The sequence below is a fragment of the Triticum urartu genome, chromosome 2A (assembly GCF_056163025.1).
Source record: "Triticum urartu cultivar PI428250 chromosome 2A, HENAU_Tu73, whole genome shotgun sequence".
In the NCBI taxonomy this organism is placed as follows: Eukaryota; Viridiplantae; Streptophyta; class Magnoliopsida; order Poales; family Poaceae; genus Triticum; species Triticum urartu.
In genome coordinates, this window is record NC_141874.1 from 463,333,909 (window position 1) to 463,361,629 (window position 27,721).

Consider the following 27,721-nt stretch of genomic DNA (forward strand, 5'->3'; position numbering starts at 1 on the left):
GGTACAGGATGTTGATGCTGCTCCCTCCATCTATCAGCACGCGGGAGAATCGGGCAGCGCGTCTATCCGTTGCAAGGGTGGCATCCAAAACCAACGCATAAGAGCCGGGAGACGGCATCACCTCTGGGTGGTCGGTCCGGCTCCAGCTGATAGGTTTTTCTGACCAGTGCATGTGCTCGGCGGGGTTGGCAGCAACCATGCTGACTTCTTGGTTCTCTCGGCGTTTGCTGCGCCGGTCTTCGGTCTGACTTGTAAAGATGATATAGGCGGCGTGCTCGTCGGGGAACTCATCGTGCACGGCTCCGACTGCAGGCCGAGCGACCGACGGCTGCCGAGCCGGAGGCGGCGGACCGGCAGGCGGAGGCGGCGCGAGCCCTTCGCCTTTAGAGATTCGGGTGAGCCAGTGGCACTTCCGGGTCGTGTGGTTGGACGGCTTCGCGCTGCTGTGGAACTTGCACGGGGCGTCGAGAGTCTGCTCGTAGGAGAAGGCCGGCTGCCAAGCCGGCTTGCCGCCCCTCTGCTTCTTGGGTGCGGGCCGTGCTTCGGGCTGCTCGTCTTCGACTGTGGCCACCTGCCGACTGGTGGAGGGCGGCACTAGGCCCTTGCACTTGTGGTCGTTCTGGTGTGGGCATCGGCCGGAGTCCCCAGCCGGCGTCTTGGGCGCCAGGTTGAGTACCTTTCCGGACGCGTCTACCCGGAGTTCGGTCTTCATCAAGGAGTCGGCGGTGGCGTACTTGTCCGCTATGATCAGAAGCTCGTCGAGGGTAGTCGGCTCGTTGCAGAGGAGCTTGTGCTTGAGGAGGGTGCCTTCTCGGCACCCGGCAGTGAAGTATTCTATGGCTTGCACCTCGTGCACCCCTTCGCAAGAGTTGCGGAGCTCGGCCCAACGTGTGACGTAGTCGCGAGTGGACTCGGCGGGGACTTGTACGCACAAGGAGAGCTGTCTGGGCTTGGGAGCCCGCTTGTAGGTGCTGGTGAAGTTGCGGACGAAGGCTTCTGTGAAGTCTAGCCAGCTGTTGATGCTGTATGGCTTGAGGCTGTTGAGCCAGGTCCGCGCCGTGCCCTGCAGCATGAGGGGCACGTACTTCAAGGCAACGCGCCTGTTGTCGTTGGCTATGCTAACCGCCGTGGAGTAGTCGATCAACCAATCTTCCGGCTTCACGGAGCCGTTGTACTTGGGCGTGTCTCTTGGGAGCGAGAACCCTTTGGGGAAAGGCTCGTCGCAGATGCGGGGGCCGAAGCAAGGCGGGCCGACATCGTCTTCTTCTTCTAGCGCCAGGGATCGCGCCAGGCGGTCGATCCGATGGCGGGCGTTGTTCTCGCCGACTCCTTCGCGGCGACCTAGCCGGCCGCTGAGAGTCGGATGCGCAACAGGCGGCAGGGTGGGATATCTTTCTCCACGGGGCCGGGGCGGAGGCAGGTTGCCCCGCCACTCCACGGCCCCGGGGTGGCCTTCTGCGTCTCGCTCCATGGAGATTCGGGTTCGGCTTCGGCTGGCAGCCGGTTCTTTCTCGCGCCGCGCGCGGGTTTTACCCGTAGTCGGCGTCCGGGATGTCGCGGCGTGATCTCGGCGCGGGGGAGGGCTTTCCGCGCGGGCGTCGGCTTCATGCCGCTGCGCGGCTGCATCGATCAGCTGCTGGATGCGTCGGGTCATGTGGGGGAGCTCTTCGGCCCCCAGTCCATCTAGCTCGTCTACGGCCGCCTGGGCGGCGTGCAGGTTCTTGAGTGGAGTAGCATAGACTGGGCGGTCGACTCCTAGCATATCGGCGACGACAGCGCCGCGCTGTCTGACAACGCCGGCCCGGCTAGGCCCGCCTGAGGGCGGCGTGCCGAAGGCGGCGCGGTCGGCCTCGCGTTGGTGGGCCTCAGCGAGGCGTCTCATGGAAACCAACTTCCGGCCCTCCGCGAGGAGGGCGAGGCGGCGAGCTTCCAGTGCTTCAGCATCGGCATCGGCCGGGAGGGGGATGGATAAGTCGTGGACCGCCGTGTGCGGGGCGTCGTGGGCGCTCTCGTCAGAAGCGCCGCCATGGCCGATCACCATCACCTCGGTGGTGACAGCGTCGCAGCCATCGGCCCGGGGAAGCAGGTTGTTGTAGATCGCGACGTTGGTGGGGAACGTGTCGAGCGAGGCCGTGTCGGAGTCGACAGGCATCGGATCGGTGGAGCCAACCGACTCCAAGTCCAGGGCAAGCTCGCCGGAGATGTGGAGCTAGCCGAGGAGGTTGACGAGGTGGTCGGCGCGCGCGTCGGGGGCGAGCTCGTCAGAGATGAGAGTCTTGTCAAGGAGATTGGCGAGGCTGCTCGCCGTACAGATGTTGGTGACGCCTTGTAGCACGTCGTGGGAAGCGCCATCGGGCGTGCCGGGCTGGCTATGCTCGCGGGGGAGGAAGAGGGTTCCCGTCCAGAACAGGTCTCCGGACGACGGTGCACCTAGCCCCACGGTGGGCGCCAAATGTCGGGTGGTAGGTGCGACATATGCCAACGGGTGGCTTATCATTGTGGGAGCCAGTAAGACGTCGCCGGTGCCTGGAAACGGGATGAGGCGAAGACATGCACGCCGGCGAATCTTACCTAGCTTCGGGGCTCTCCGTGGAGATAACACCCCTACTGCTGCTCTGCGGGGTCTCCGCATGGTCACTAGATGAACAAGTAGCTACACGGTGCTCCTTGAGCTGTTGGCGAGAGGAGGAAGAAGGGCACGGCTTGCTCTCTTCTCCTCCCTATGTGGTGTCTGAGACTAGCAGGGATTGATCTCTCTTTGCATGGATGCCCCGGGGGGTTTATATAGGCCTACCCCCAGGGGTACAATGGTAATCCGGCTGGGTGCGGGGCCCAGCCGTCTGTGTCTACGCTCTCCATCTTCTGCGCCGGCTGCTGGGGCCCGCCGGCTAGTGGGTCCCGCCGGCTGCCGGCTCCTTGGTCGACAGGCAGGCCCCACTGTCGGGGCCTTGTCGGCGGCTGGTTACTGTTGCTCAATCTTGGTGGCGAGGGCTTCGCCGAGGTGGACGTGGCTACAGTGCCGCTGCCCGGTGGGCGATCACTGTAGCCCCACTGCGTCTTGTCTCCTTAATGGGGCGTCTTCTTCGAGGGAGGTGGCAAGCCGGCTGTGGGGAGCCGGCCCTATCTTGGGCCGACTGGGGGAGGTCTGGCCGCCTTCGGGTGTCTCTCTGCCCGAAGGGGCCCACCGCCCGTGGGCCGTACTGGTAACCCATCGTGGATGACATCAGGGTCAACGTGGCAACAGTGCTGCGCCGGACGGGTCATGGCCACCCGTACATCGCATTGTGCCAGGCGTGCTCCGGGATTCGGGGGTGGCAGGCTTCACTTTAGCCACGCCCCGTCACATCGCCGTTATGTGGATGCAGACTTCGAGGGTACGATCTTGACCGCTTTATGGGAGCCGGCTTCTTGGAGTCGGCCTTCTCGCGGCCGGCTTCTCGGAGCCGGCCCTCCCGCGGCTTCTCTTCATGAGGGCTGAAGTCGGGCCGCCTTTCGATAGCCGGCCTGGAGACAGCCGACAAGGGGAAGGCGGCCCTGCGTCTTGGATTCTTGAGGGCCGAATCGGCTCGTAATTTTTTTAGAAGGGCCAGGGGGAGCCGGCTAGGCTACCCATGGTTATTTACTCCGATGGTAGTCCCCGAAGCTGATCGAGCTTCGAGGCTGACAAAGGGACGAGAAGCTAGGTCAGCTTCCTATCCCGAGGGGCCGGCTTCGCTCGTGCGCGCCGTCTTCGAAAAAGCTCCGTTTCTCGAAGGCGGGAACGCGGGCCACGTGGCGAGGAAATCCTGCCAACGTACGCGCGCGACGGGACACCGCCGCAGGCCCGGGCCCGCCACTCGCAGTCCTTAGTCCGAGCGCGGATCTTCTGCGGCCCACATGGACCGCTCACCTTCCCGCGGCGGTTTTATTACGCCATCAAGGCACAATAATTGCGGGACATGGGGGAGTGGGCGCAGTTGATCCCCATGTTCCCCCATGCCGCGCCTCCTCGGCTCCACCGCGCGGTCTATAAGTAGGAGGAGGAGGGGGAGCGGCAGAGGCTCGCGCGCTCTCCCTCACTTTGCCCCTTCTCGCCCTCCTTCTTCTTCTCTTCACCGCAGCAACTCTTTGTCGTGCCGTTCCGCCGTCGCTTCGTCTTGCTCCCCGCCGCATCGCTCCCATGGCGCTGTCGAGCTCGTGGGATGGCTCCAATGTCCACGAGGACCACATCGAGTTCCTCCGCCGGACGCGGCGTCTGCCCGGCAAGAACCTTGTGCGGGTTCGTCAAGCGCCGGCGAGGGAGATTTTTCGCCGGCATCGGAGGAGGGCGAGCGGGTGATCTTCCGCTCGCACTGCCTGCGCGGCTTCGGCCTCCTGGCGAGCGGATTCCTTCGAGCCTTCCTCGAGTTCTACCACCTCCAGCCGCATCACCTCATGCCCAACGCGGTGATGCTGCTGTCGGCCTTCGTCACCCTGTGCGAGGGCTTTCTCGGAGTTCTCCCCACGCTCGAGCTCTGGGGGGAGTTCTTCCAAAGCAAGCTCGGCACCGTCGTCGCGGGCGTGCCCGCCCCCTGCGGAGCCTTCATTGCCATGAGGCGGGCGAGCGAGAACAATCCGTTCCTGTCCATTCCGCTGATCCACTCGGTGAAGCTTTGGCAGAAGTCTTATTTCTACGTGAAGAACGTCGCCCAGCAAGGCGACTACGTCAACCTGCCGGATTACGTAGCCGGCCCGCCGGCTGGGAGGCAGCCTTCGTGGAGCTACCGGGCCAGGTCGCTGTCTCAGGCCGGGAACGCAGCCGTCTCCCGGCTTCGGGTGATGATCCAGTCGGAGGGCCTGACCGGAGCCGACTTGGTGGCCGCCTTCGTGGAGCGCCGGGTTCTTCCGCTCCAAGGCCGGCCTCACATGATCTACCAAATGAGCGGCCGCTTCGACCCGTGCCGGCTGAGCACCAGGGAGATGCCTCACGCAGAGGTGTCTTACATGGTGAATTATATCTCCAACTGCAAGCTCGTCGAGGATTGGCGATACGGCAAGGAGCCGTATTCCCGCGCCAACCCTCCGCCTGCCGTAAGTTCTTTCTTCTTTTCTTCCTTTTTGTAGCCGGCCTCATGACAGCCGACTCTTGATCAGTTCGTTGGCCTTTTGCAGAACCCTCTTCTCCCGCCGACAGCCGGGGCCGCGGGGGTAGAGCGCCAGCTCCTCCCCGACCGCATGGTGGACGACGTTGATGATCCGGACCTGGGAGCGGCCGCGATGGAAGACACCATCATGGGGGAAGGCGACGAGGCCGGAGGCGCGGGACTCGGGGCCAGCTTCGAGGACTGGCCAGATGACGACGAGGTCGAAGTCGCCCCGCACCGCCAGCCGGCGCCCGATCATCAAGGCGCGGGCTCGTCTGTGGTGCCGGCTGCCCGTGGCGGCGCGCAGAAGCGCCGGGCCGCGTCGACCTTCTTCGGCAGCCGGCCGAAAAAATCCAAGGCCTCCACGGCGGCGACCAAGTGGGATGAGGCGGCCGCGAAGGCGGCCCGCTTCCGCAAGGCGGTGAAGCAGCCGCAGGCGATCTCTGCATAAGTCGTCGAATGTCTTGCGTATATATTTTTTGTCTTCTTCGTCCGAAAGTCTTCTAAACCTTTCTTTTCTTGCCGGACAGGGCGTCGCTTTCTCTCGAGCGAGGTCCTGGCGGCTCCGTAGTCGGGCCGACTGGGGGGTCCTCAAGGTCCCACCGCATGGATCCCCGCGCCGACCTTAAGGAGGCCACGGAGCGGAACGCGCGGGAGGAGCGGGAGGCGGCGGAGCGAAGGACCGCCCAGGCGACGAAGGAGCAGGCCGACGCGGCGGCCAAGGCCCGGGTGAAGGCGGCAGCCGCGGAGACGGAGGCGGAGGCTTCACACAACCGGCCTCCGCTGCTCGTTGTTCCCCTCCGCTCCGTGGCCCCCGACGTTCCCGTGCCCCCGTCGGAGGAGGTCGACCAAGGCCCGCCGGTGATGGAGAGGCGGGAAGATCTCGTGATCTTCGTGGAGGGGGCGTCGCAGACGGCGCCGACTGGAGCGGGCCAAAGTGGCCAATCAGCTGCGGCGCCGGAGCAGCCGTCCAGGGGCGAGCTGGCGGCAGGGGCCGGCCTCGAGCTGCAGCCGGCATTGCACCGACGCGCAGGGGGTGGCGCCTCCGCGCCGGAACCGCACCGAGCAGCGGGCGCCAGCCAGACGGCGGAGGCCCTGGAGACGGCCAGCGTCAGCACGTCCGAGTGGACTCCCACCGGGGGGACGGGTGAGCTGAACGCGGTAGCCCAGGAGGTCCGGAACCGGCTTCAAGCTCAGGCCGCCTCGCTGCAGCGATACACTCAAGAGTTTCTCTCGACGCGGGTCGTCATCCGGGTGAGTCTTCTGTCCTTGGTTATTTTGCTTTTTTGATTTCTTCCGTGGGGGCGCGTTAGCGCACCCACTGGGTGTAGTCCCCGAGTTCCAAGCCGGCTGCTGCGCAGGCGGTTTGGAACTTACTAGGTCCTGACAACTTAACTTATCCTTGCCTCATGTATAATCTTCCAGGAGTATCATAACCTTCGCGCAGCCGCCTTCAACTCCCAGGCTTAGGAGTTGGGCCGGAGAACTGAGGACCTGACCAGCAGCCGGAGTGCGTGTTTGTCTCGTTCATCTCCTGTGGGGGCGCGTCAGCGCACCCACTGGGTGTAGTCCCTGAGATTCGGGCCGACTGCTGAGCAGCCAGGTCGGATCTTCCTTGACGACTTCCCCTTATTATTTTTTCCTTTGTCTTCGTGCTTGCAGGAGCCAATGCCGACTTGAGGGGGCAGCTCAGCGAGGTGCAGGCCGCCCTTCGCGCCAAGGAAACTGAGTACGACGCCTTGGTCCTGGAGCGCGACCGCCTGGCCAAGAAGCTGGCTGACCAGGAGGAGAGCCACAAGGCGGCCCTGAAGAAGGCGCAGGATAATGAAGCCGCCATGAAGGCTGAGTTCGAGACCGAAGCGGCGGGCTGGGCTGAGACCAAGCAAGCGCTGAATGAAGGCTTCGGTCGTATTGAGGATTTGATCGACGGTAAGCCGCCTTCCTCGCTCCTTGCATGCCCCTTGCCACCTGATTTGTGTTCTGACTTGTGTTGCTTTTTATTCTCTCTGCAGACTACTTTCCCGGCTACTCCGTCTTTGCTACCCAAACCATCGAGGCCCATCGCGGAGGGCGCCGTCAGGCGGGGGCCGACATCGCGCCGGACGCGAGTCGGACGCTTGAGGAGCAACTCTTGGCGGTCCAAGCGCGGCTGCAGCCGGCTCATTGTATGCTCCGCCGCCTCCAGCGCGCCGGGGCGTAGGTGTTGGCCGCCCTCTGGCCAAGCGAGACGATTCCCCGCACCCCGAGTCAGACTGCCGACTGGCTGGAAGTTGCGGTTGGCCGCTTCGAGGCTTGGAAAGCATCAGTGGCCCGGCTTGGAGCTGGGCGGGCGTTGGAGTTCGTCCGAGCTTGGTATCCGGGGCTGAACCTGGACCAACTGCGCACCTGGCGGCTGGAGGCCGACGAAGAGCTAGAGGAGGTGCGGCCGGCTATCGCTCACCGCGCTTCGACGATCGCCGAGTGTACTGACATCAGCGTCTTCGCTCCTGAAATTAATGATGACAGTGCTGCCCAGCCGGAGGAGTGGTTCAGGCTGGACCTGGCAGCGGGTGAAGACTCGGCAGAGGAGATCGCCTCCAGCGATGAAGGCGAAGACGACGAAGGAGAGGAGGGCGAAGAAGTTGAGCCAGACGGTGAGGCGGCCAGCCAGCCTCAGCCCGATCGTGCCTCCGGCAACGAGGCGCGTGCTAGCGCGCCCTCTGCGAGAGGCGGTGATCATGCCGAGGTTCGCCAGCCGGCCACTCCTCCAGCCGACACTGCCGTCTCCACCGACCTGCCCGACTCGCCAGTCGCTCCCTTGGCTTAGTCTGCCGTCTTTCTTTTTTCCCGCTTGTTGCCTTTTGAACGATTTTATCAAACTTGCGCAGTTCCACCCACTGGGGGTGTATTCAAACTATGTCGAATGCTGGCCTTTTGAAGGTCTTTTATGTAAATATTATTGCGTGCTTGGTTTCCATTCATATATGCTTTTTATCCTTAGGCTGTTTCCTTTGCCGCCTTCCCCTTCTGGGAAGGCAAGTACTCGAGCTTTCTTAGATTGGAGCGAGGTAAATGGAAGCCGGCCGGCCGGCTACTCTGGTAGCCGGTCGGTGGTGGGAAAAGAACCGGCTTTTGTTATATTAGTCCGTTAGTCCCTAGCCGTTTTTCGTGTGGGCACCCGTTCCTGCCCTTAACTCTTGCCAGCCGGACAGCCGGTTCTTCAAACTGCGACTTTTGGCAAGAGAAAGCTTGGGAGCCGACACACTACTTGTCTGACTGCGGGTAGGACTTCTAATATAACTCCAGGCGGCCAGTCCCCGGGCCGACTAGTCGAACCCGGTGCCGGACGGAAAAAAGTGAATGCAATGATAAGGCTATAAGCATGATACTTTTCATTTCATAGACAAAAGATGGCAGTCCCCGAGCTCTCCTCGGGGGGCCTATTGTCTCGAACTTAGTACAAAAGTTAGCGTGATACATACTGCATTTCAACTGTAAAACCTTCGGAGGAGGTTGGCGTTCCATGGTCATTCCGACTCCTTGCCGGAGTCGTCTCTCTTTCGTGCCTTCGGCTTCTGCGCGTCGATCAGGTAGTAGGAGTCGTTGCCTAAGGCTCTGCTGATGACGAAGGGTCCCTCCGAAGGGGCCAAGAGCTTGTGCTGGCCGGCTGTTCACTGGATCAGCCGGAGCACAAGATCGCCCTCTTGGAAGGATCTTGGCTTGACCTTCCGGCTGTGGTAGCGGCACAGGCCCTGCTGATAGATGGCGGACCGGCTGAGGGCTAACAGCCGGCCTTCTTCCAGCAGGTCGACGCCGTCTTCTCGTGCTTCCTTGGCCTCGGCTTCCGTGTACATGGTTACCCGAGGCGAGTCAAACTCGGTGTCAGTTGGGATGACCGCCTCGGCACCATATTCGAGGAAGAAAGGAGTGAAGCCGGTTGACTTGTTTGGTGTAGTGCGCAGACTCCAGAGGACAGCCGGCTGAACTCTCCAGTGGTACGATCAGTCGGGGCTTGATGCCGGAAAGGATGAGGCCGTTGGCTCGCTCGACATGGCCGTTTGACTGCGGGTGGGCGACGGATGCTAGGTCCAACCGGATGCCTTGCGTCGTGCAGAAACGTGCCAAGGCTCCCTTGGCGAAATTCGTGCCATTGTCGGTGATGATGCTGTGTGGTACGCCGTACCGAGTTGTTATATCTGTGATAAATGTGACGGCAGTCGGCCCATTCAGCTTCTTGATCGGCTTTGCCTCAATCAATTTGGTGAATTTGTCCACGGCGACAAGCAGATGTGTCATGCCGCCGCGCGCCGTCTTGAATGGGCCCACCATGTCCAGTCCCCAAACGGCGAAGGGCCAAGTGAGGGGAATGGTCTTGAGTGCTGAAGCCGGCATGTGTTGCTTGGAGCTGAAGAGTTGGCACCCTTTGCAATGTTTAACTAACTTCTTGGCGTCATCCAAAGCAGTCGGCCAAAAGAAACCATGGCGGAAGGCTTTGGCGACGAGTGATCTTGAGGCCGCATGGTGGCCGCATTCTCCTTGGTGGATGTCCCTAAGGATTGCAATGCCCTTCTCTTGCTCAACGCATCGCTGGAGGACTCCAGTGACACCGCGCTTGACGAGTTCTCTGTTTGATGATTGTGTATGCTCCGGCTCGGCATTGGACTTGTCTTGCCTCTACTTCGTCAGCCGGAAGATCTTGGTTTATTAGGAAGTTGAGGATGGATTGAGCCGATGACGGACCTGCGACTTCTTCTATTGCCAGAACGGCTACTGCGACCAGGGCGGGTGGGCTGGGTGGTGAAATGCTGGAGTCGGCCGCCGCCTGTTGTGTTGGTGTAGTCTCCGGGCCGACTACCGCAGTCCCCGAGCCGGGTGAGGCAGTCCCCGGGTCGGGCGTAACTACGGAAGTCCCCGAGCCGCCTGCTGATACCCCCTGGCCGACTATCGAAGTTCCCAGGTCACCTGCTTGGTTCTTCGAGCCGGCTGCGTCGGGGTCAGGCGGCACGAAGATGGAATCGGACTCTGGAGACGGCTTGATATACGGCTTGAGGAGGCATTGTAGAGAGACACCGGTTGGTATTGCTTGCCGAGTGGAGCCTATTCGAGCCAGGGCATCAGCTGGCTCGTTGTCGGCTCGTGGTACGTGGAGGAACTCGCATCCTTCAAAATACCCACTGATCTGCTGAACGAGGAAGCAGTAGCTTGCCATATTTGCGTCCTTGGCATCCCAGTCGCCGGATGATTGCTGGACCACCAAGTCCGAGTCGCCATAACATAGGATCCGGCGAATGCCGAGTTCTTTGGCAAGCCGGAGCCCGTGTATGAGCGCCTCGTACTCGGCCACGTTGTTGGAGGCGGCAAAGTGAATTTGCAGCGTGTATCTGAGCTTGTCGCCTTTGGGAGAGGTGAGGATGACACCGGCTCCCAAGCCGGTGCGCATCTTGGACCCATCGAAGTGTATGCGCCAATGAGTGGAGTCGGGAGCCGGCGGTAGGTACTGGGTCTCGGCCCAGTCGACGAGGAAGTCGGCCAATGCTTGGGACTTGATGGCGGTGCGAGGCTGGTAGAAGATCGTATAGGGGGCCAGCTCGATGGCCCATTTCGCCACCCGGCCGGATGCATCCCGGCTGCCTATGATCTCGGCCAGCGGGGCGGTGCATACAACCGTGATGGGATGCTCTTGGAAGTAGGGCTTCAGCTTCTTGGCGGCGAAGTACATGCCGTAGCACATCTTTTGGTAGTGCGGGTAGTTCTGCTTCGAGGTAGACAGCACCTCGCTCAAATAGTACACCGGCCTCTGGACCGGCTGGGCTCGGCCTTCTTCTGGGCGTTGGACTACGATGACGGTGCTGACCACCCGGCTGGTTGCGGCAATGTAGAGGAGCATGGGCTCTTTCTCAGTCGGCGCCGCCAGGACAGGCGGCGTGGCCAGCATCTTCTTCAGCTCGTGAAAAGCTTGATCGGCTTGGTCATTCCACTCAAAGTGGTTGGTCTTCTTCATGAGGCGGTAGAGGGGAAGAGCTTTCTCTCCGAGCCGGCTGATGAAGCGGTTCAGGGAGGCCAAGCATCCGGTAAACTTCTGGACATCTCGAAGTTTGGTGGGAATCGCCATTCTCTCAATGGCCTTGATCTTTACTAGGTTGCATTCGATGCCGCGTTTGGAGACCAGGAAGCCTAGGAGCTGGCCGGCTGGCACTCCGAACACGCAGTTCTCGGGGTTAAGCTTGATTTGGAACCGGCGTAGGTTCTCAAATGTGTCCTTGAGGTCTTCCAGCAAGGTGCCGCGCTTCTCCGTCTTCACTATAATGTCGTCTACGTAGACGTGGGCATTTCTGCCGAGTTGCTTGAGGAGGCACTTCTGCATGCAATGCTGAAAAGTGGCACCGGCATTTCTCAAGCCGAATGTCATAGTCAGGTAGCAGAAGGCTCCGAATGGCATGATGAAGGCGGTCTTCAGGCGGTCTGCCAGATTTAACTTTATCTGGTGATACCCTGAGTAAGCATCCAAGAAACTCAACAGCTCGCATCCGGCCGTGGAGTCTATCACTTGGTCAATCCTTGGCAGGGCAAAGGGATCTTTGGGGCAGGCCTTGTTGAGGCTCGTGTAGTCTATACACATGCGCCACTTGTTGTTTTTCTTTAGCACGAGGACCGGGTTGGCGAGCCACTCTGGAAAGAAAACTTCCATAATGAAGCCGGCTGCCAGAAGCCGGGCTATCTCCTCTCCCACAATCCCGCGTTTCTCCTCCGACAGTCAGCGGAGGGGTTGTTTGACTGGCTTCGCGTTTTCTCGGACGCGTAGTTTGTGCTCGGCGAATTCCTTCGGGACGCCCGGCATGTCCTTGGGGGACCATGCAAAGATGTCCCGATTCTCACGGAGGAAATCGGCGAGCTCGCCTTCCTATTTGCTGTTTAGGTTTGCCCCGATGACGACAAACCTCTCTGGGCGCTCGGGGTCAAGAGGTATCTTCTTCGTCTCCTTGGCCGGCTGGAAAGATCCTTGAGCATCATGCTCCTTGGGATCGGGGGACAAGGCCGACTGCTTGCCGGCCATGGCCATGACTCGGTCCAACATCTTATTTTCTTCGGCAATCACAAGGGACTCGGCCAGCCGACTGTTGGCTGCTGCGCACTCAGAGGACTTCTTGTAATCGCCGGCTATGGTGATGACGCCTTTGGTGCTCGGTATCTTCATCTTGAGGTATGCATAGTGGGGAACTGCCATGAACTTGGCCAAGGCAGGTCGGCCAAGCAATACATGGTAAGGGCTCTCCAGGTCCACCACTTCAAACCAGATCGCTTCCCGGCGGAAATGCTCCTTGTCCCCAAAAAGTACATCAATCTTGATCTTGCCAATGGGGGCGCAGGACAGGCCGGGTACGATGCCATGGAACACAGTCCGAGTAGGCATGAGTTGCTTTGTCTTGACATTCAGCTTCTCCATGGTGTCACGGTACAGGATGTTGATGCTGCTCCCGCCATCTATCAGCACGCGGGAGAATCGGGCAGCGCGTCTATCCGTTGCAAGGGTGGCATCCAAAACCAACGCATAAGAGCCGGGAGACGGCATCACCTCTGGGTGGTCGGTCCGGCTCCAGCTGATAGGTTTTTCTGACCAGTGCATGTGCTCGGCGGGGTTGGCAGCAACCATGCTGACTTCTTGGTTCTCTCGGCGTTTGCTGCGCCGGTCTTCGGTCTGACTTGTAAAGATGATATAGGCGGCGTGCTCGTCGAGGAACTCATCATGCACGGCTCCGACTGCGGGCCGAGCGACCGGCGGCTGCGGAGCCGGAGGCGGCGGACCGGCAGGCGGAGGCGGCGCGAGCCCTTCGCCGTTAGAGATTCGGGTGAGCCAGTGGCACTTCTGGGTCGTGTGGTTGGACGGCTTCGCGCCACTTTGGAACTTGCACGGGGCGTCGAGAGTCTGCTCGTAGGAGAAGGCCGGCTGCCAAGCCGGCTTGCTGCCCCTCTGCTTCTTGGGTGCGGGCCGTGCTTCAGGCTGCTCGTCTTCGACTATGGCCACCTGCCGACTGGTGGAGGGCGGCACTGGGCCCTTGCACTTGTGGTCGTTCTGGTGTGGGCGTCGGCCGGAGTCCCCAGCCGGCGTCTTGGGCGCCGGGTTGAGTACCTTTCCGGACGCGTCTACCCGGAGTTCGGTCTTCATCGAGGAGTCGGCGGTGGCGTACTTGTCCGCTATGATCAGAAGCTCGTCGAGGGTAGTCGGCTCGTTGCAGAGGAGCTTGTGCTTGAGGACGGTGCCTTCTCGGCACCCGGCAGTGAAGTATTCTATGGCTTGCACCTCGTGCACCCCTTCACAAGAGTTGCGGAGCTCGGCCCAACGCGTGACGTAGTCGCGAGTGGACTCGGCGGGGCCTTGTACGCACAAGGAGAGCTGTCTGGGCTTGGGAGCCCGCTTGTAGGTGCTGGTGAAGTTGCGGACGAAGGCTTCTGTGAAGTCTAGCCAGCTGTTGATGCTGTATGGCTTGAGGCTGTTGAGCCAGGTCCGCGCCGTGCCCTGCAGCATGAGGGGCACGTACTTCACGGCAACACGCCTGGTGTCGTTGGCTATGCTAACCGCCGTGGAGTAGTAGATCAACCAATCTTCCGGCTTCACGGAGCCGTTGTACTTGGGCGTGTCTCTTGGGAGCGAGAACCCATTGGGGAAAGGCTCGTCGCGGATGCGGGGGCCGAAGCAAGGCGGGCCGACATCGTCTTCTTCTTCTAGCGCCAGGGATCGCGCCAGGCGGTCGATCCGATGGTGGGCGTCGTTCTCGCCGACTCCTTCACGGCGACCTAGCCGGCCGCTGAGAGTCGGATGCGCAACAGGCGGCGGGGTGGGATATCTCTCTCCACGGGGCCGGGGCGGAGGCAGGTTGCCCCGCCACTCCACGGCCCGGGGGTGGCCTTCTGCGTCTCGCTCCATGGAGATTCAGGTTCGGCTTCGGCTGGCAGCCGGTTCTTTCTCGCGCCGCGCGCGGGTTTTACCCGTAGTCGGCGTCCGGGACGTCGCGCCGTGATCTCGGCGCGGGGGAGGGCTTTCCGCGCGGGCGTCGGCTTCGTGCCGCTGCGCGGCTGCATCGATCAGCTGCTGGATGCGTCGGGTCATGTGGGGGAGCTCTTCGGCCCCCAGTCTATCTACCTCGTCTACGGCCGCCTGGGCGGCGTGCAGGTTCTCGAGTGGAGTAGCGTAGACTGGGCGGTCGACTCCTAGCATATCGGCGACGACAGCGCCGCGCTGTCTGACAACACCGGCCCGGCTAGGCCCGCCTGGGGGCGGCATGCCAAAGGCGGCGCGGTCGGCCTCGCGTCGGTGGGCCTCAGCGAGGCGTCTCATGGAAACCAACTTCCGGCCCTCCGCAAGGAGGGCGAGGCGGCGAGCTTCCAGTGCTTCAGCATCGGCATCGGCCGGGAGGGGATGGACAAGTCGTGGACCGCCTCGTGCGGGGCGTCGTGGGCGCTCTCATCAGAAGCGCCGCCATGGCCGATCACCATCACCTCGGTGGTGACAGCGTCGCAGCCATCGGCCCGGGGAAGCGGGTTGTTGTAGATCGCGATGTTGGTGGGGAACGTGTAGAGCGAGGCCGTGTCGGAGTCGACAGGCATCGGATCGGTGGAGCCAACCGACTCCAAGTCCACAGCAAGCTCGCCGGAGACGTGGAGCTAGCCGAGGAGGTTGACGAGGTGGTCGGCGCGCGCGTCGGGGGCGAGCTCGTCAGAGATGAGAGTCTTGTCAAGGAGATTGGCGAGGCTGCTCGCCGTACAGATGTTGGTGACGCCTTGTAGCACGTCGTGGCAAGCGCCATCGGGCGTGCCGGGCTGGCTATGCTCGCGGGGGAGGAAGAAGGTTCCCGTCCAGAACAGGTCTCCGGACGACGGTGTACCTAGCCCCACGGTGGGCGCCAAATGTCGGGTGGTAGGTGCGACATATGCCAACGGGTGGCTTATCATTGTGGGAGCCAGTAAGACGTCGCCGGTGCCTGGAAACGGGATGAGGCGAAGACATGCACGCCGGCGAATCTTACCCAGCTTCGGGGCTCTCCGTGGAGATAACACCTCTACTGCTGCTCTGCGGGGTCTCCGCATGGTCACTAGATGAACAAGTAGCTACACGGTGCTCCTTGAGCTGTTGGCGAGAGGAGGAAGAAGGGCACGGCTTGCTCTCTTCTCCTCCCTATGTGGTGTCTGAGACTAGCAGGGATTGATCTCTCTTTGCATGGATGCCCCGGGGGGTTTATATAGGCCTACCCCCCCAGGGGTACAATGGTAATCCAGCTGGGTGCGGGGCCCAGCCGTCTGTGTCTACGCTCTCCGGCTTCTGCGCCGGCTGCTGGGGCCCGCCGGCTAGTGGGTCCCGTCGGCTGCCGGCTCCTTGGTCAACAGGCAGGCCCCACTGTCGGGGCCTTGTCGGCGGCTGGTTACTGTTGCTCAATCTTGGTGGCGAGGGCTTCGCCGAGGTGTGCGTGGCTACAGTGCTGCTGCCCGGTGGGCGATCACTGTAGCCCCACCGCGTCTTTTCTCCTTAATGGGGCGTCTTCTTCGAGGGAGGTGGCAAGCCGGCTGTGGGGAGCCAGCCCTATCTTGGGCCGACTGGGGGAGGTCTAGCCGCCTTCGGGTGTCTCTCTGCCCGAAGGGGCCCACCGCCCGTGGGCCGTACTGGTAACCCGTCGTGGATGACATCAGGGTCAACATGGCAACAGTGCTACGCCGGATGGGTCATGGCCACCCGTACAGCGCACTGTGCCAGGCGTGCTCCGGGATTCGGGGGTGGCAAGCTTCACTGTAGCCACGCCCCGTCACATCACCGTTATGTGGATGCAGACTTCGAGGGTACGATCTTGACCTCTTTAAGGGAGCCGGCTTCTTGGAGTCGGCCTTCTCGCGGCCGGCTTCTCGGAGCCGGCCCTCCCGCGGCTTCTCTTCATGAGTGCTGAAGTCGGGCCGCCTTTCGATAGCCGGCCTGGAGACAGCCGGCAAGGGGAAGGCGGCCCTGCGTCTTGGATTATTGAGGGCCGAATCGGCTCGTAATTTTTTCAGAAGGGCCAGGGGGAGCCGGCTAGGCTACCCATGGTTATTTACTCCGACAACAATGTCGTTAGACAAGTATCCGGCCTTCCTCAGTCCTTTGATGTGTCCCTCCGTGACGGAGGAGACAATCCACTTGCCTCCCGCTCCGGACATGGCTGGAGAAGGTTGAGGTGGGGTGTGCAGACTTGGGCGCTGGAGCTCGAGTGCGTGGAAATGGATAGGCAAAGGAGGAAGAAGGCGTGGATGAAAAGGTGGATCCTTATCCCCTTATATGGGCAGACGCGACTATGCGCCCCCACCAGCCTGGTAAAACTCACTTATCTCCCAAGCGCAGCAGTCAATGGCGCGGTTGGGTTACCCACACCCGTATTGATGAGAATCCCGGAATAAGGGGACATGATCTTTGCTTTAACAAGACATGCCAAGGAAACCGCCTCGCTAAATGCGCTGAGGTGGGAGAGTAAAATGATTCAAATAAGGACTTGGCCGTGGTGTGATGTCATGCTATGGAATACGTCAGCAGATTAGATTTGTGTAAATATTATTCTCTCTATGGCAATATGTGGAAACTTATTTTGCAGAGCCGGACACTACCTTTGTGTTCAAAATCTTCTATGAAGTACTTGGAGGAGGAATCCGCCTTGCAATGCCGAAGACAATCTGCGCGCCGGAATCGTCGTCATTGAAGCCTGGTTCAGGGGCTACTGAGGGAGTCCTGGATTAGGGGGTGTCCGGATAGCCGGACTATACCTTCGGCCGGACTCCTGGACTATGAAGATACAAGATTGAAGACTTCGTTCCGTGTCCGGAAGGGACTTTCCTTGGCGTGGAAGGCAAGCTTGGCGATACGGATATGTAGATCTCCTACCATTGTAACCGACTCTGTGTAACCCTAGCCCTCTCCGGTGTCTATATAAACAAGAGAGTTTTAGTCCATAGGACGAACAACAATCATACCATAGGCTAGCTTTTAGGGTTTAGCCTCTCTGATCTCGTGGTAGATCTACTCTTGTACTACCCATATCATCAATATTAATCAAGCAGGAGGTAGGGTTTTACCTCCATCAAGAGGGCCCGAACCTGGGTAAAACATCGTGTCCCCTGCCTCTTGTTACCATCCGACCTAGACGCACAGTTCGGGACCCCCTACCCGAGATCCACCGGTTTTGACACCGACAGGTACATTATTTCGCGTACCTCAAATCCTGTCAGTAAACTCCTGACGGCCTCGTGCAAGCCGCTCTCCGCGGATGAAATCCTCTCAATCACTGTAACCATCAATGCATGGTGCTCCTCTGAGATAGATGCTCGCCCTAGCAGATCCTTCAGCTCCTCCGACCGCGCACCAGACGGTGCCGGACTCGTCCGATGGCCCTTTTCGAAGGCCAGACGCGGAGGGCTTTGGGGGGCCATATGGCTACCTTCCGGCCCTGCCGGATTCGGAGAAGCCCTCCGCGACGATACCTCAGGTTCGCCCGCCTCGCAAGGTGGTACGGCAGGGGGAGGCGTTCTGCTCTCCATCATCTCCGGAAGAAGATCCCCCGAAGACGAGCTTTGCTGAGAAGGGCTAAGGTCCGAGCTACAAGGTAAATTTTCGATTACTCTTCTCAGATATAACACAAGGATTTCTCCCATTTATTAAAAAGAAAAACTCCTCTCTACTTACGGCTCGGTGGAGGGCTGATCCCCTTGAGGGCATAATTCGGCCGAAGTATCCCCCGGCGCAGGACCCTCTGACGAAGATTTCTTCCCCCGCTTTGAGGCCATGGTCTCCGGGTCATCAGAGGCGGTCCTCTTCTTCCCCGGAGGAGAGGAATTTTCGATTCGTCCCTTCCGGACAACCTTCTTCGAGGAGGCTATAGCTTCCTTGTCCCCTTCCTCGCTTTCCTCCGAAGGCACAACCTCCAACATACTGACAAGCACGGGATCCGACGTGGTCTCAGGGAGGGGGGGGGGCGGACACCTGATTAGCTTTGCTTTCGCTATCCACTCCTGTTTAAAGGACAACTCTTTTAGGGGCAATTTTATGATAAATATACGGATAGCGAGTCCGGGCACAAGGCTACTTACTTGAGTATCCGGACGATTGCAGCTCAGACCTGCGTCCTCCGTAGAATCCGGACACACTACTTGTGGTCCGAAGAACAATTCGTACATCTCCACGGGCGTCATGCCAAGAAAATGTTGGAGAACTCGTGGTCCCTCCGGGTTGAACTCCCACAGGAGGAGGGGGCGACGTTTGCAGGGCATAATTCGGCGAATTAACATAACCTGCATCACCACGACCAAACTGATGTCTCTTTCTAGGAGATCACGGATGCGGCCCTGCAACAGGGGCACGTCCTTTGCCGACCCCTAGTCCAGCCCCTTATTGACCCATGACGCCAGTCGTGGCGGGGGACTCGAGCAGAAAGCAGGCAGGGCCACCCACTTGGTGCTCCTGGGAGCTGTGATATAAAACCACTCTCGTTGCGATAAGCTGGACTCCCCTTGAAAAGAGCCCTCGGGCCATGGAGCACCAGCATTCTTGTTTATAAAAGCACCTCCGCACTCCGCGTGCCGTCCCTCGATCATCTTCGGCTCTACTTTGAAGGTCTTGAGCCATAGTCTGAAGTGAGGAGTAATACGGAGGAAGGCTTCACACACGATGATGAATGAGGAAATATGGAGGATGGACTCCGGAGCTAAGTCGTGAAATTCCAGCCATAATAAAACATGAGCCCCCTCACGAAGGGATCCGTCGGGAAGCCTAGCCCCCGAAGGAAGTGAGACATGAACACCATGCTCTCACCAGGCTTGGGAGTGGGAATGACCTGCCCTTGAGCAGGCAGCCTATGCGAGATTTCGCCGGTCAAGAACCTGACCTCTCTCAACTTCAGCACGTCCTCCTCCGTGACGGAGGAGGGCATCCATCGGCATCGAAGGTCGGAACCGGACATTGTCGAAGGTCCGAAGCACCTGAAATATGGAGCTTGGGTGTTGGAACTCGAGGCGAAGGGCGACTCGTTTGAGATTAAAAGAAAGGAGTAAGGCCTTGGTCTCTTTATAAGAGGTTGAATACCAAGGGCCCTCCCCATGACCGTTTGGGACTCGCCTTTGATCGAGAAAACATACCAACGGGTACGACTGGGTTACCCATGCCCGTATTGATGAGAATCCCGGAATAAGGGGACACGATCTCTGCTTTAACAAGACGTGCCAAGGAAACCGCCTCGCTAAATGAGCTGAGGTGGGACAGTAAAACGATTCGAATAAATACTTGGCCGTGGTGTGATGTCACGCTATGGAATACGTCAGCAGATTACATTTGTGTAAATATTATTCTCTCTTTGGCAATATGTGGAAACTTATTTTGCAGAGCCGTACACTACCTTTGTTTTCAATATCTTCTATGAGGTACTTGGAGGAGGAACCTGCCTTGCAATGCCGAAGACAATCCGCGCGCTAGACTCGTCGTCATTGAAGCCTGGTTCAGGGGCTACTGAGGGAGTCCTGGATTAGGGGGTGTCCGGATAGCCGGACTATACCTTCGGCCGGACTCCTGGACTATGAAGATACAAGATTGAAGACTTCGTCCCGTGTCCGGAAGGGACTTTCCTTGGCATGGAAGGCAAGCTTGGCGATACGGATATATAGATCTCCTACCATTGTAACCGACTCTGTGTAACCTGGCCCGCTCCGGTGTCTATATAAACCGAAGGGTTTTAGTCCGTAGGACCAAGAACAATCATACCATAGGCTAGCTTCTAGGGTTTAGCCTCCTTGATCTCGTGGTAGATCTACTCTTGTACTACCCATATCATCAATATTAATCAAGCATGACGTAGGGTTTTACCTCCATCAAGAGGGCCCGAACCTGGGTAAAACATTGTGTCCCCTGCCTCCTATTACCATCCGCCTTAGACACATAGTTCGGGACCCCCTACCCGAGATCCGCCGGTTTTGACACCGACAGTGGTTGTTACAAGTTGGTAATCAGAGCCTTCCCCAACTTAGGAGCCCCCTGCTTGATCGAATCACTGGCGTTGTTGAGTCTAGAAAATTGTTTTGAGTCCTATAGGATTATATATATCGGAGAGTAGGATTCTTTTTACTCCTCAGTCCCTTCGTCGCTCTGGTGAGGCCTCCTGACGTAGAGTTTTGACTCTTCTCTTCTCAAATTTTACTAAAAAAAATTTAGGATCACACGGGTATCTTGGAATCATTCCGATGGTTTTGTGAAGAGAACATTATTCTTGGTGCCTCCTGACATTTAGGGGTTGTGGCAGTATCCCGGGGAGTTGAGCTCCGAGGTGTTGTCGTCACAATTTTATCATTGCAGTTCTGGAATACCTGAGTTTCGCCGACATCGAAAATCTCTTTTATGCAGTTGTTGGTGAGATAACCTCGACGCCACCCAGTACTGGGGCGGGAGTTCAGGAGTATTGCCATAACTCGTATAACGGATGCTTTTCGAAGGTTGAGGTAAACGATTTCCGAAGGTTTCTTGGTTATGTGTTGAAGGATGGATACAGCTGGATGTAGGATTTGTTAGTTTGGGTGAGATATTATGCTTCCCCTGTATCCCCAACACCTGATTGCATAACCGAAAAGTTTCGGGAGTTTATAAGTGGGAATTCAAGTAGCTCCTAGGATATCTTTCCGACAGATGCATGATACGAGATTGGGGTTCGACGTCTAGTGGTCCGCCCATCCACGGTTGGTTTTACAGTGGTCTCGTTGTGTCTTAAAGAGTCCTTGGCTATGCTGACTCGGGGATGCTTCGTATGTCATGTGCACTGCCTTATACATGATCGTGCTGTACGATCGAGCCCGTGTGGGCCCCACCATGAAAACTTCGGACAAAATCTCTATCATATGTTTGTTCCGGCTTATTTTGCAAGACAATGCTTTGTTTTTGTTTTGAGTTGTGGTATTCGAGTTGCTTCGAAGTCAAGTGTTGATTCCATACCTTTCGTAAACGGTGTTCTCATACTCCTATGTGATTACCAATCCTTCGTGATCATCGAGATTGTCATGTCAACCCTTTTCAACCGGTGTGCTTCTCTTCAAGTGGATCTAATCATTTTCAACATCCGCAAGATCAACTCAAAGTATTCTCAACGGTGTTTGTTTCATTCATCCCAAATTGTCTTTGTTTTCCCGCCCTCCCACCCTTGTTTTCTTCGAGGACTCAGATTTCTTATTCGAGTATCCATCTTATGGATGTGAAGTCTCTCCATTCTTTTCCGCCAATGTTCTTATCCAGTGGTTCTCGTGAAGATGCTCTTCAAGTTCATCATTCTTCGTTTTTTTCTTCTCCGGTGGTTTCAATTCAAGCTTTGTCGATCATAAAATCTCCTCGGTTCAAATGCTTTCTCATGCCGGTGTACCTCTTAATCTTTCACTTCTCGCTATTCTTTGGTTCTGGAGGGCCGAAGATATCTTAGAAGATTCGTGTTTTCACTCCTAATCCATTCAAGCTATTTCGAGATTGTTTTCTCATTCAAGCCATTTAATTCAACTAGTGCAATCTTTCTTTTAAATAATTTCAATGGTGTATCTTCCAGTGGGCCCTAACCCACAGGGTTTTTTCCTAGGATCTTACCTAACTCTTCTAATTTTTACCGGCGCTATTCTCAATTTTTTCAAAGTTTGATGTAAGAATGATTTACCATCAGTCATATGTCTTTCTCCAAGATCTTTCAAAATTCTTTCATCGTTGGCTCAACCTCTTTGCTTTTTTTACTATAAACAGTAGGGTAAACACCCCACTGCAACTTTTATTAAAAGAAAGAGGCAAACAACAGAAGTCTTGTGGGATTGAGGTAAGCCCAAACAAAAAGAAAAAGAAGGACAGAAGAGAAACTACCAAAAAAAGGAGTCTAACCTACAGCTAAGAAGAAGAAAAGACTAAGAAACAAAAAAAACAAAAAAACAAAGGGAACTATACATAAATATAAATTACAACCAAGCATCCAGCCAAGCAGAGAATTGAGCTTCATATTTCTTCTTGATCCTGTATTTGAGAAGCTTTAACTCCTGAAAGAATATGTGCTTCCAGCCATCAAATGAAGGAGTTATATTTTCAAAAATCTTGTTGTTTCTTGATATCCAGATTGCCCATGAACCCAACATTATAATATCGATAAAGAAAGAGTAGTTGAGTTTGTCCTTGAGATCTTGGTATGCTTCCAGAACTGACAAGTTAGGTGTTCTTGAAGGGCAGATGAAGTCCCAACATCTGACAGCAAAAGGGCATCCCCAAAAGAGATGGTGCAGTGTTTCTTCCTGCTGACAATTTCTCACTGCACAATTGTAGACTTCCAATTCAAAGTTTTTCCTTCTTAAAAGATTCCTTGTGTTGATTCTGTCATGTAACAGCATCCAGAAGAAAACTTTGTGCTTGGGTTGACAGGAACTTTTTCCAAATCCATGAGAAGTGAGGTGGAGTTTGTTTGTGTCCAATTAGCACTTTATAAGCTTTAATTGAGGAATAGTATTCATTTCCCCAGATGTAACTCCAAGTATCCAGTGCATCTAAATATTCAGAGTGTCTTAGGGCAATGCACATGTCCTCCATTTGTATGAACTCCTCATATGCTTGTGTAGTAAGATGTAGATGGAATAAATCTTGGAGATATTCAGTGTTGATCACTTGTTGAACACTTTTGTGTGGATCTCTAAAAAAGGAATATAAATGATCAAACCTGTGTTTTAGAACAAATTGGTGCCACATATCATCCCAGAACAGAGCACTTTTTCCATCTCCCACATTGCATCTAGCTATAGCTTTGAATTGGTCGATGAGTGCTAGGTTGGATTTCCACCAAAATGAGCCCACTCTTTGATCCCCTGGAAGTTTTCCATTGCTGTAGTATGATTCCCAAATTAAATTAATGCAAGGGATATCATGTCTGTTGTAGAATTTATGAAGATTTTTCATGAGCAGGGTTTTATTTTGTGTGAAGATATCCAGAACACCCAAGCCACCCTGATCTTTTGGTCTGCAAACTGTGTGCCAAGCCACTAGTGCTGGCCTCCTATCCCCCATATCAGGACTCCTCTAGAGGCAGTGTCTTAAGTATTTAATGATCTATTGTTTAATTGTGATGGGAACATCCAGGCAACACATGAAGTAAACTGCTAGAGAAGCCAACACAGATTTGACCAACAATACCTTCCCTGCTTGAGTCATGAAGGTGGAAATGCCAGTAATCCTCTTAGCAATTCTGTTGACTATAGGCAAACATTGCTCCACAGTTGGCTTATAAATTCCCAAAGGTAGCCCCAGGTATGTAAATGGAAATTTCCCTCTGGCACATTGTAAAGTGTTTTTGAAAATATCCACTCTGTCTTCTGCAATGTTTATTGACACCATGATAGATTTCCCATAGTTTACTTTGAGGCCAGTGGCAGATGCAAATGTGTTTAGTAAAGCTTTGAGGCATACTAGCTGTCTTGCACTTGCTTGCATGATGACCAAAGTATCATCTGCATACTGCACAATAGGGAAGTCAGGGCAGGAGTTCACTTGCAGTGGAGGTGTGACTACATCCCTTGCCATGGCTTTATTCAAGATTGATTGCAGTAAGTCAGCTGCTAGAAGGAACAGAAGGGGAGAAAGGGGGTCTCCTTGTCTGACTCCTCTTTTACAGTAAAATTTCTTCCCAGGCACCCCATTTAACATCATAGCAGAAGATGCAGAATTGAAGAGCATGTGCATCCAAGTTATCCACCTTTCACCAAATCCCTTAGCTCTAAGTATGTCAATTATAGCCTGATGTTCAATGGTGTCAAAGGCCTTTTCAAAATCCAGTTTAATTACAAGCATTTCCTCATTTGACTTGTGGCACTGATGTATGTATTCATAGGCCCATCCCAAACAATCCTGAATCACTCTATTCTTTAAGAATCCATATTGATTGATGTGTACCAATTTGGGAATTACTTTTTGTAATCTGTTTGCCAGCAATTTAGTAATGATTTTGAGCACCCCGTTAAGCAGTGAAATTGGCCTGAAATCATTAGGGGACATTGGTACCTCCTTTTTTGGAATGAGTGTGATATAAGAAGTGTTGATGCTTTCCAAATTCACAGTTCTAGCATGGAAAGCAATGATAAGCTCAGTTACATCCAGTTTTATAATTTCCCAGCAAGCTTTTAGGAATTCATTATTAAATCCATCAGGACCTGGGGATTTGTCTGTTGGCAAATTTTTGACAACCTCATCAATTTCTTATTGAGAGAAAGATTTCTCAAGGTCTTGAAAAATTTGTGGATCCACTCTATTATCATACAGGTCTTGTAAGTTGAAATGCATGATATGGCCATTGGAGTGACCTAGTCTTTTCTTAAAAGCTTCCCATAGTATTGCAGCTTTGCCCTCATGATCAGTAATTTCCACTTGGTCCTCATTCATGAGCATAGCAATTTTGTTATGCCTGTGATTAATAGAAGCTTTTGTATGGAAGAATTTTGTATTTTCATCACCAAACTTGACCCCTTTGATTTTTCCTCTCTGTTTCCAATAAATCTTCTGATTACTGAGGGCAGTTAGGAGAGTTTCTTTCAAGAGCTCTCTGCAATTATGCTCAAATAAAGTTAAATCTTTGAATTCCTCCAAGAAGTACCATAGGAATATACATTCATTCAACTCATCAATGTGTTTTTTGAAAGAGGACATATTCTTTGCCCAAAGTTTGAGGGCTCTCCTCAAGTTTTTGAATTTAGCATTAATTTTCTTTGCAGGATCAGTATAACCAACAGGAATATTCCATGCAGTTTGCACAATATCTTTGAAAGAGCTGTGCTTCAAACAGTAATTCTCAAATCTGAAAACTCTTGACTTGGGTATTGCTGTACCAATTTTTATAACACAAGGCAAATGATCTGAAATTGGCTTTGCAAGGGGCAGAGCAGTGGTGTCAGGGTAAGAAGTCATCCATGCAGCAGAAGTGAAGAACCAGTCTAATTTTTCGAGCAAAGGGCTGTCTTGCATGTTGCTCCAACTGAACTGTCTTCCTTTGAGAGGTAATTCAATTAATCCCAAGTTATTAATAGCTTCATTGAATAGCAGCATCTGATTAACATCTCCACCAGGTCTATTTCTGTCTTCAGGTGATCTAATGAAATTAAAATCCCCCATAACAATCCAGTCAACATCATCAGGCATTTGTATATTTGTAAACCATTCAATAAATTCCAATTTCTCCTCAATGTTGCAAGGCCCATACATATTTGTTAGGATCCATGGTTTAAGGGAGGAAGTGCAAGTGAATTTCATGGTTAAAGAGAACTTGTTTTGGAAGATCAACTGTCCAGTGAAGAGAGTCCCATTCCAAGCAGTCAAAATTCCACCAGATGCTCCAATTGAAGGTAGATATTCAAATTTGTTGAATCTTTGAGGGCAGAAGTTTTGAATGTAGGCGAAATCAAAATTTTGCCTTTTTGTTTCTTGTAAACATAAAATGCCAGGAGCACTTTCCTCAATTTTTTGCCTAATGGCCAGCCATTTGTCAGGAGAATTCAAACCCCTAATGTTCCAATTTAAAATATTCCAGGATCTGTTCCTACTCATGGTTTACTGTCTATTTGTGATGTTGATACCAGGCCCCATCTCCTGGTATAATACCATACTCATGAAAATTATAGACATGGGTTGGTTGAGACCTAGTAATGTTTGAGAGCTTATACAAGCAATGACAAGAGGCAGGACACATCATCAGTACCATGAGAAACAGATTAAACCCCACAATCCTGCTAGAGAGAATATAGATTTCAACATCTTCATAGAAACCACAAGTCCATAGTTCAACCAGACTAAACAAGATAGCAGTAGGCAAAGTAGAGTACCAAGTTCTGAAGGCAGACACTAAACATGTTTTGCTTACATCCATAACATCCATAACATCAAAAGTCACGCATACAACCATCAGACTAGTCCTTCTCAAAGTAACCCTGGTGCTAATACTAATGTGACAGATCATCATGGCACACCCTAAGGAGTTGTAGCACCAGTGACCTTGGAAACCTTGGCCACATCCTCCTGGCCCTTCTTCTTGGGCCTTTTTGAGAGCTTGTCCTGTGCCTCATCCTCAGTCACCTTGCAAAAAGCTTTTGTCAGATTTTTGACCACTTTGTTTTGCACAGTAGGTGGAATAGCATTACAAGGTAAGCAAGAGCTAGCATCACATGTTTTCCTTCTATAGCCATTGTTGTCTTTCTTAATTCGATCACTTCTTCTTACCCGTGTCTCCACAATAGGCTCTTTTTCTCTCCTTTTCCTTGAGACAGCTTCTCCTAGTGACAAGTGTATGACCTTGTTGGGGGACACTTGCTGGAGTGGGCTTCCAGCTCCACTTGAGGAGTGGGCAGCAGGGCTTATACCCTCATTTTCCTTCCCCAAACCCAGCATTATTTCTTTGCAACTAGCGGCCTGTGAAGTAGTAGGTGCATCAGGAATATGAAATAAGATGGTCTCTTCAGTATCACAATTGGCAGTAAGCAATTTCCACAGCTCTGATTTTAGCAGATGCATGACCCAACCAAACTTGTCAGGAGTGAGGAGAAGATGGATTATGAAGTTAAACCAACTTACAGGTATGTCAATTTTGAATGTATTTGCTTCTCCCTGAGTTGGAGGAGCAAAGTGATGAATCCACAGGTCTAAACCTTCCTCATAAATCAAATGGGCACCATCAATAATATCCAAGGCATGATTTTGATCTAATTCATGAATATCAAGTAGACTGGGAGAGTTAACTAAAGAGAATATCTCCATACCTTTACTTTCCCCAGCATTGGAAGTGCCAACCCGAACAATGGGAACATCTGCTTTGCCCTTTAAGTCACCTGTGGTCACAAAGCCCTGTGATTCACCTTGCATATCATCTACAACCACATTGTTTTTGTCCATATGACCAGCCATGAGCTGGGAATCAGATGCAGCATTGTCCTCATGTATCTGAACATGGGCTTCTTCTGTAGCAGAAGCAGCAATAGAGACATTCTGAGCAAGAGGCCCATCTGGCCCTGAATTTTCATCAGCAACTGCAAGTGTTTCTGCAGCAAAGGGGACTGCAGCTTGTCCAACAATTTCCATAGCATGGGCCACATGCAAAGCCTCCTGATCAGGCATAGGGGCCCCCACAACTAGCTACTATTCAAAGCTAGCCAGATTCTCATTGTGTTGCACAGGGTCATCTTCCTCTCCAATTGCTTGATAAGCAATAAGAATGTTCTGCAAACCCATGCCCAGAGGGTTGATTTGAGCAGCTTGATTAACCTCCTCACTGGCAGTGTGAGTGTTAGACCAAATACCATCAGACAGAGAAACTGTGGTGGTGATGCTGCTATTGGGAGCACCATCCTCCTGCAAGACTGGCATCTGCATCTGCTGTTGGTGTGGTTGTGGCTGGGGAATGTTAACTTGAGGAAAAGCCCAGTGGCCCTGCTCATGCTGCTCTTACCATGCATCCCAATCATCCTGTTGTGCAGGCTCATTATGAATTGGAGCAGGTTGAAAACCCGGGAAGTCGTTGGCATGTTGAGGAATTGGGTGTGGATCAACTCCAGGTGGTGGAATAGGGTCTTCGTCCTCAGGTCCACCTCCAAGCATTTCTTCTAATAGAATC

The 27,721-nt window shown here is 54.7% G+C and overlaps 2 protein-coding genes across 2 annotated transcripts; both read right to left on the minus strand.

Annotated features, from left to right (window-relative positions):
• Positions 1 to 24,324: 24,324 nt before the first annotated feature.
• On the minus strand, positions 24,325 to 25,260 carry LOC147985478 (uncharacterized). The gene has a single exon (XM_087541595.1). It carries the CDS (start codon positions 25,258 to 25,260, stop codon positions 24,325 to 24,327), a length of 936 nt encoding a protein of 311 aa, XP_087397721.1.
• An 825-nt stretch (positions 25,261 to 26,085) lies between these two features.
• LOC147985479 (uncharacterized) lies at positions 26,086 to 27,225 on the minus strand. Its single transcript, XM_087541596.1, has 3 exons — positions 26,871 to 27,225; positions 26,686 to 26,759; positions 26,086 to 26,523 (listed from the first exon to the last, which is right to left on the minus strand). The coding sequence occupies exons 1-3, from the start codon at positions 27,223 to 27,225 to the stop codon at positions 26,086 to 26,088; spliced, it is 867 nt and encodes a 288-aa protein (XP_087397722.1).
• Between the last annotated feature and the right edge of the window lie 496 nt (positions 27,226 to 27,721).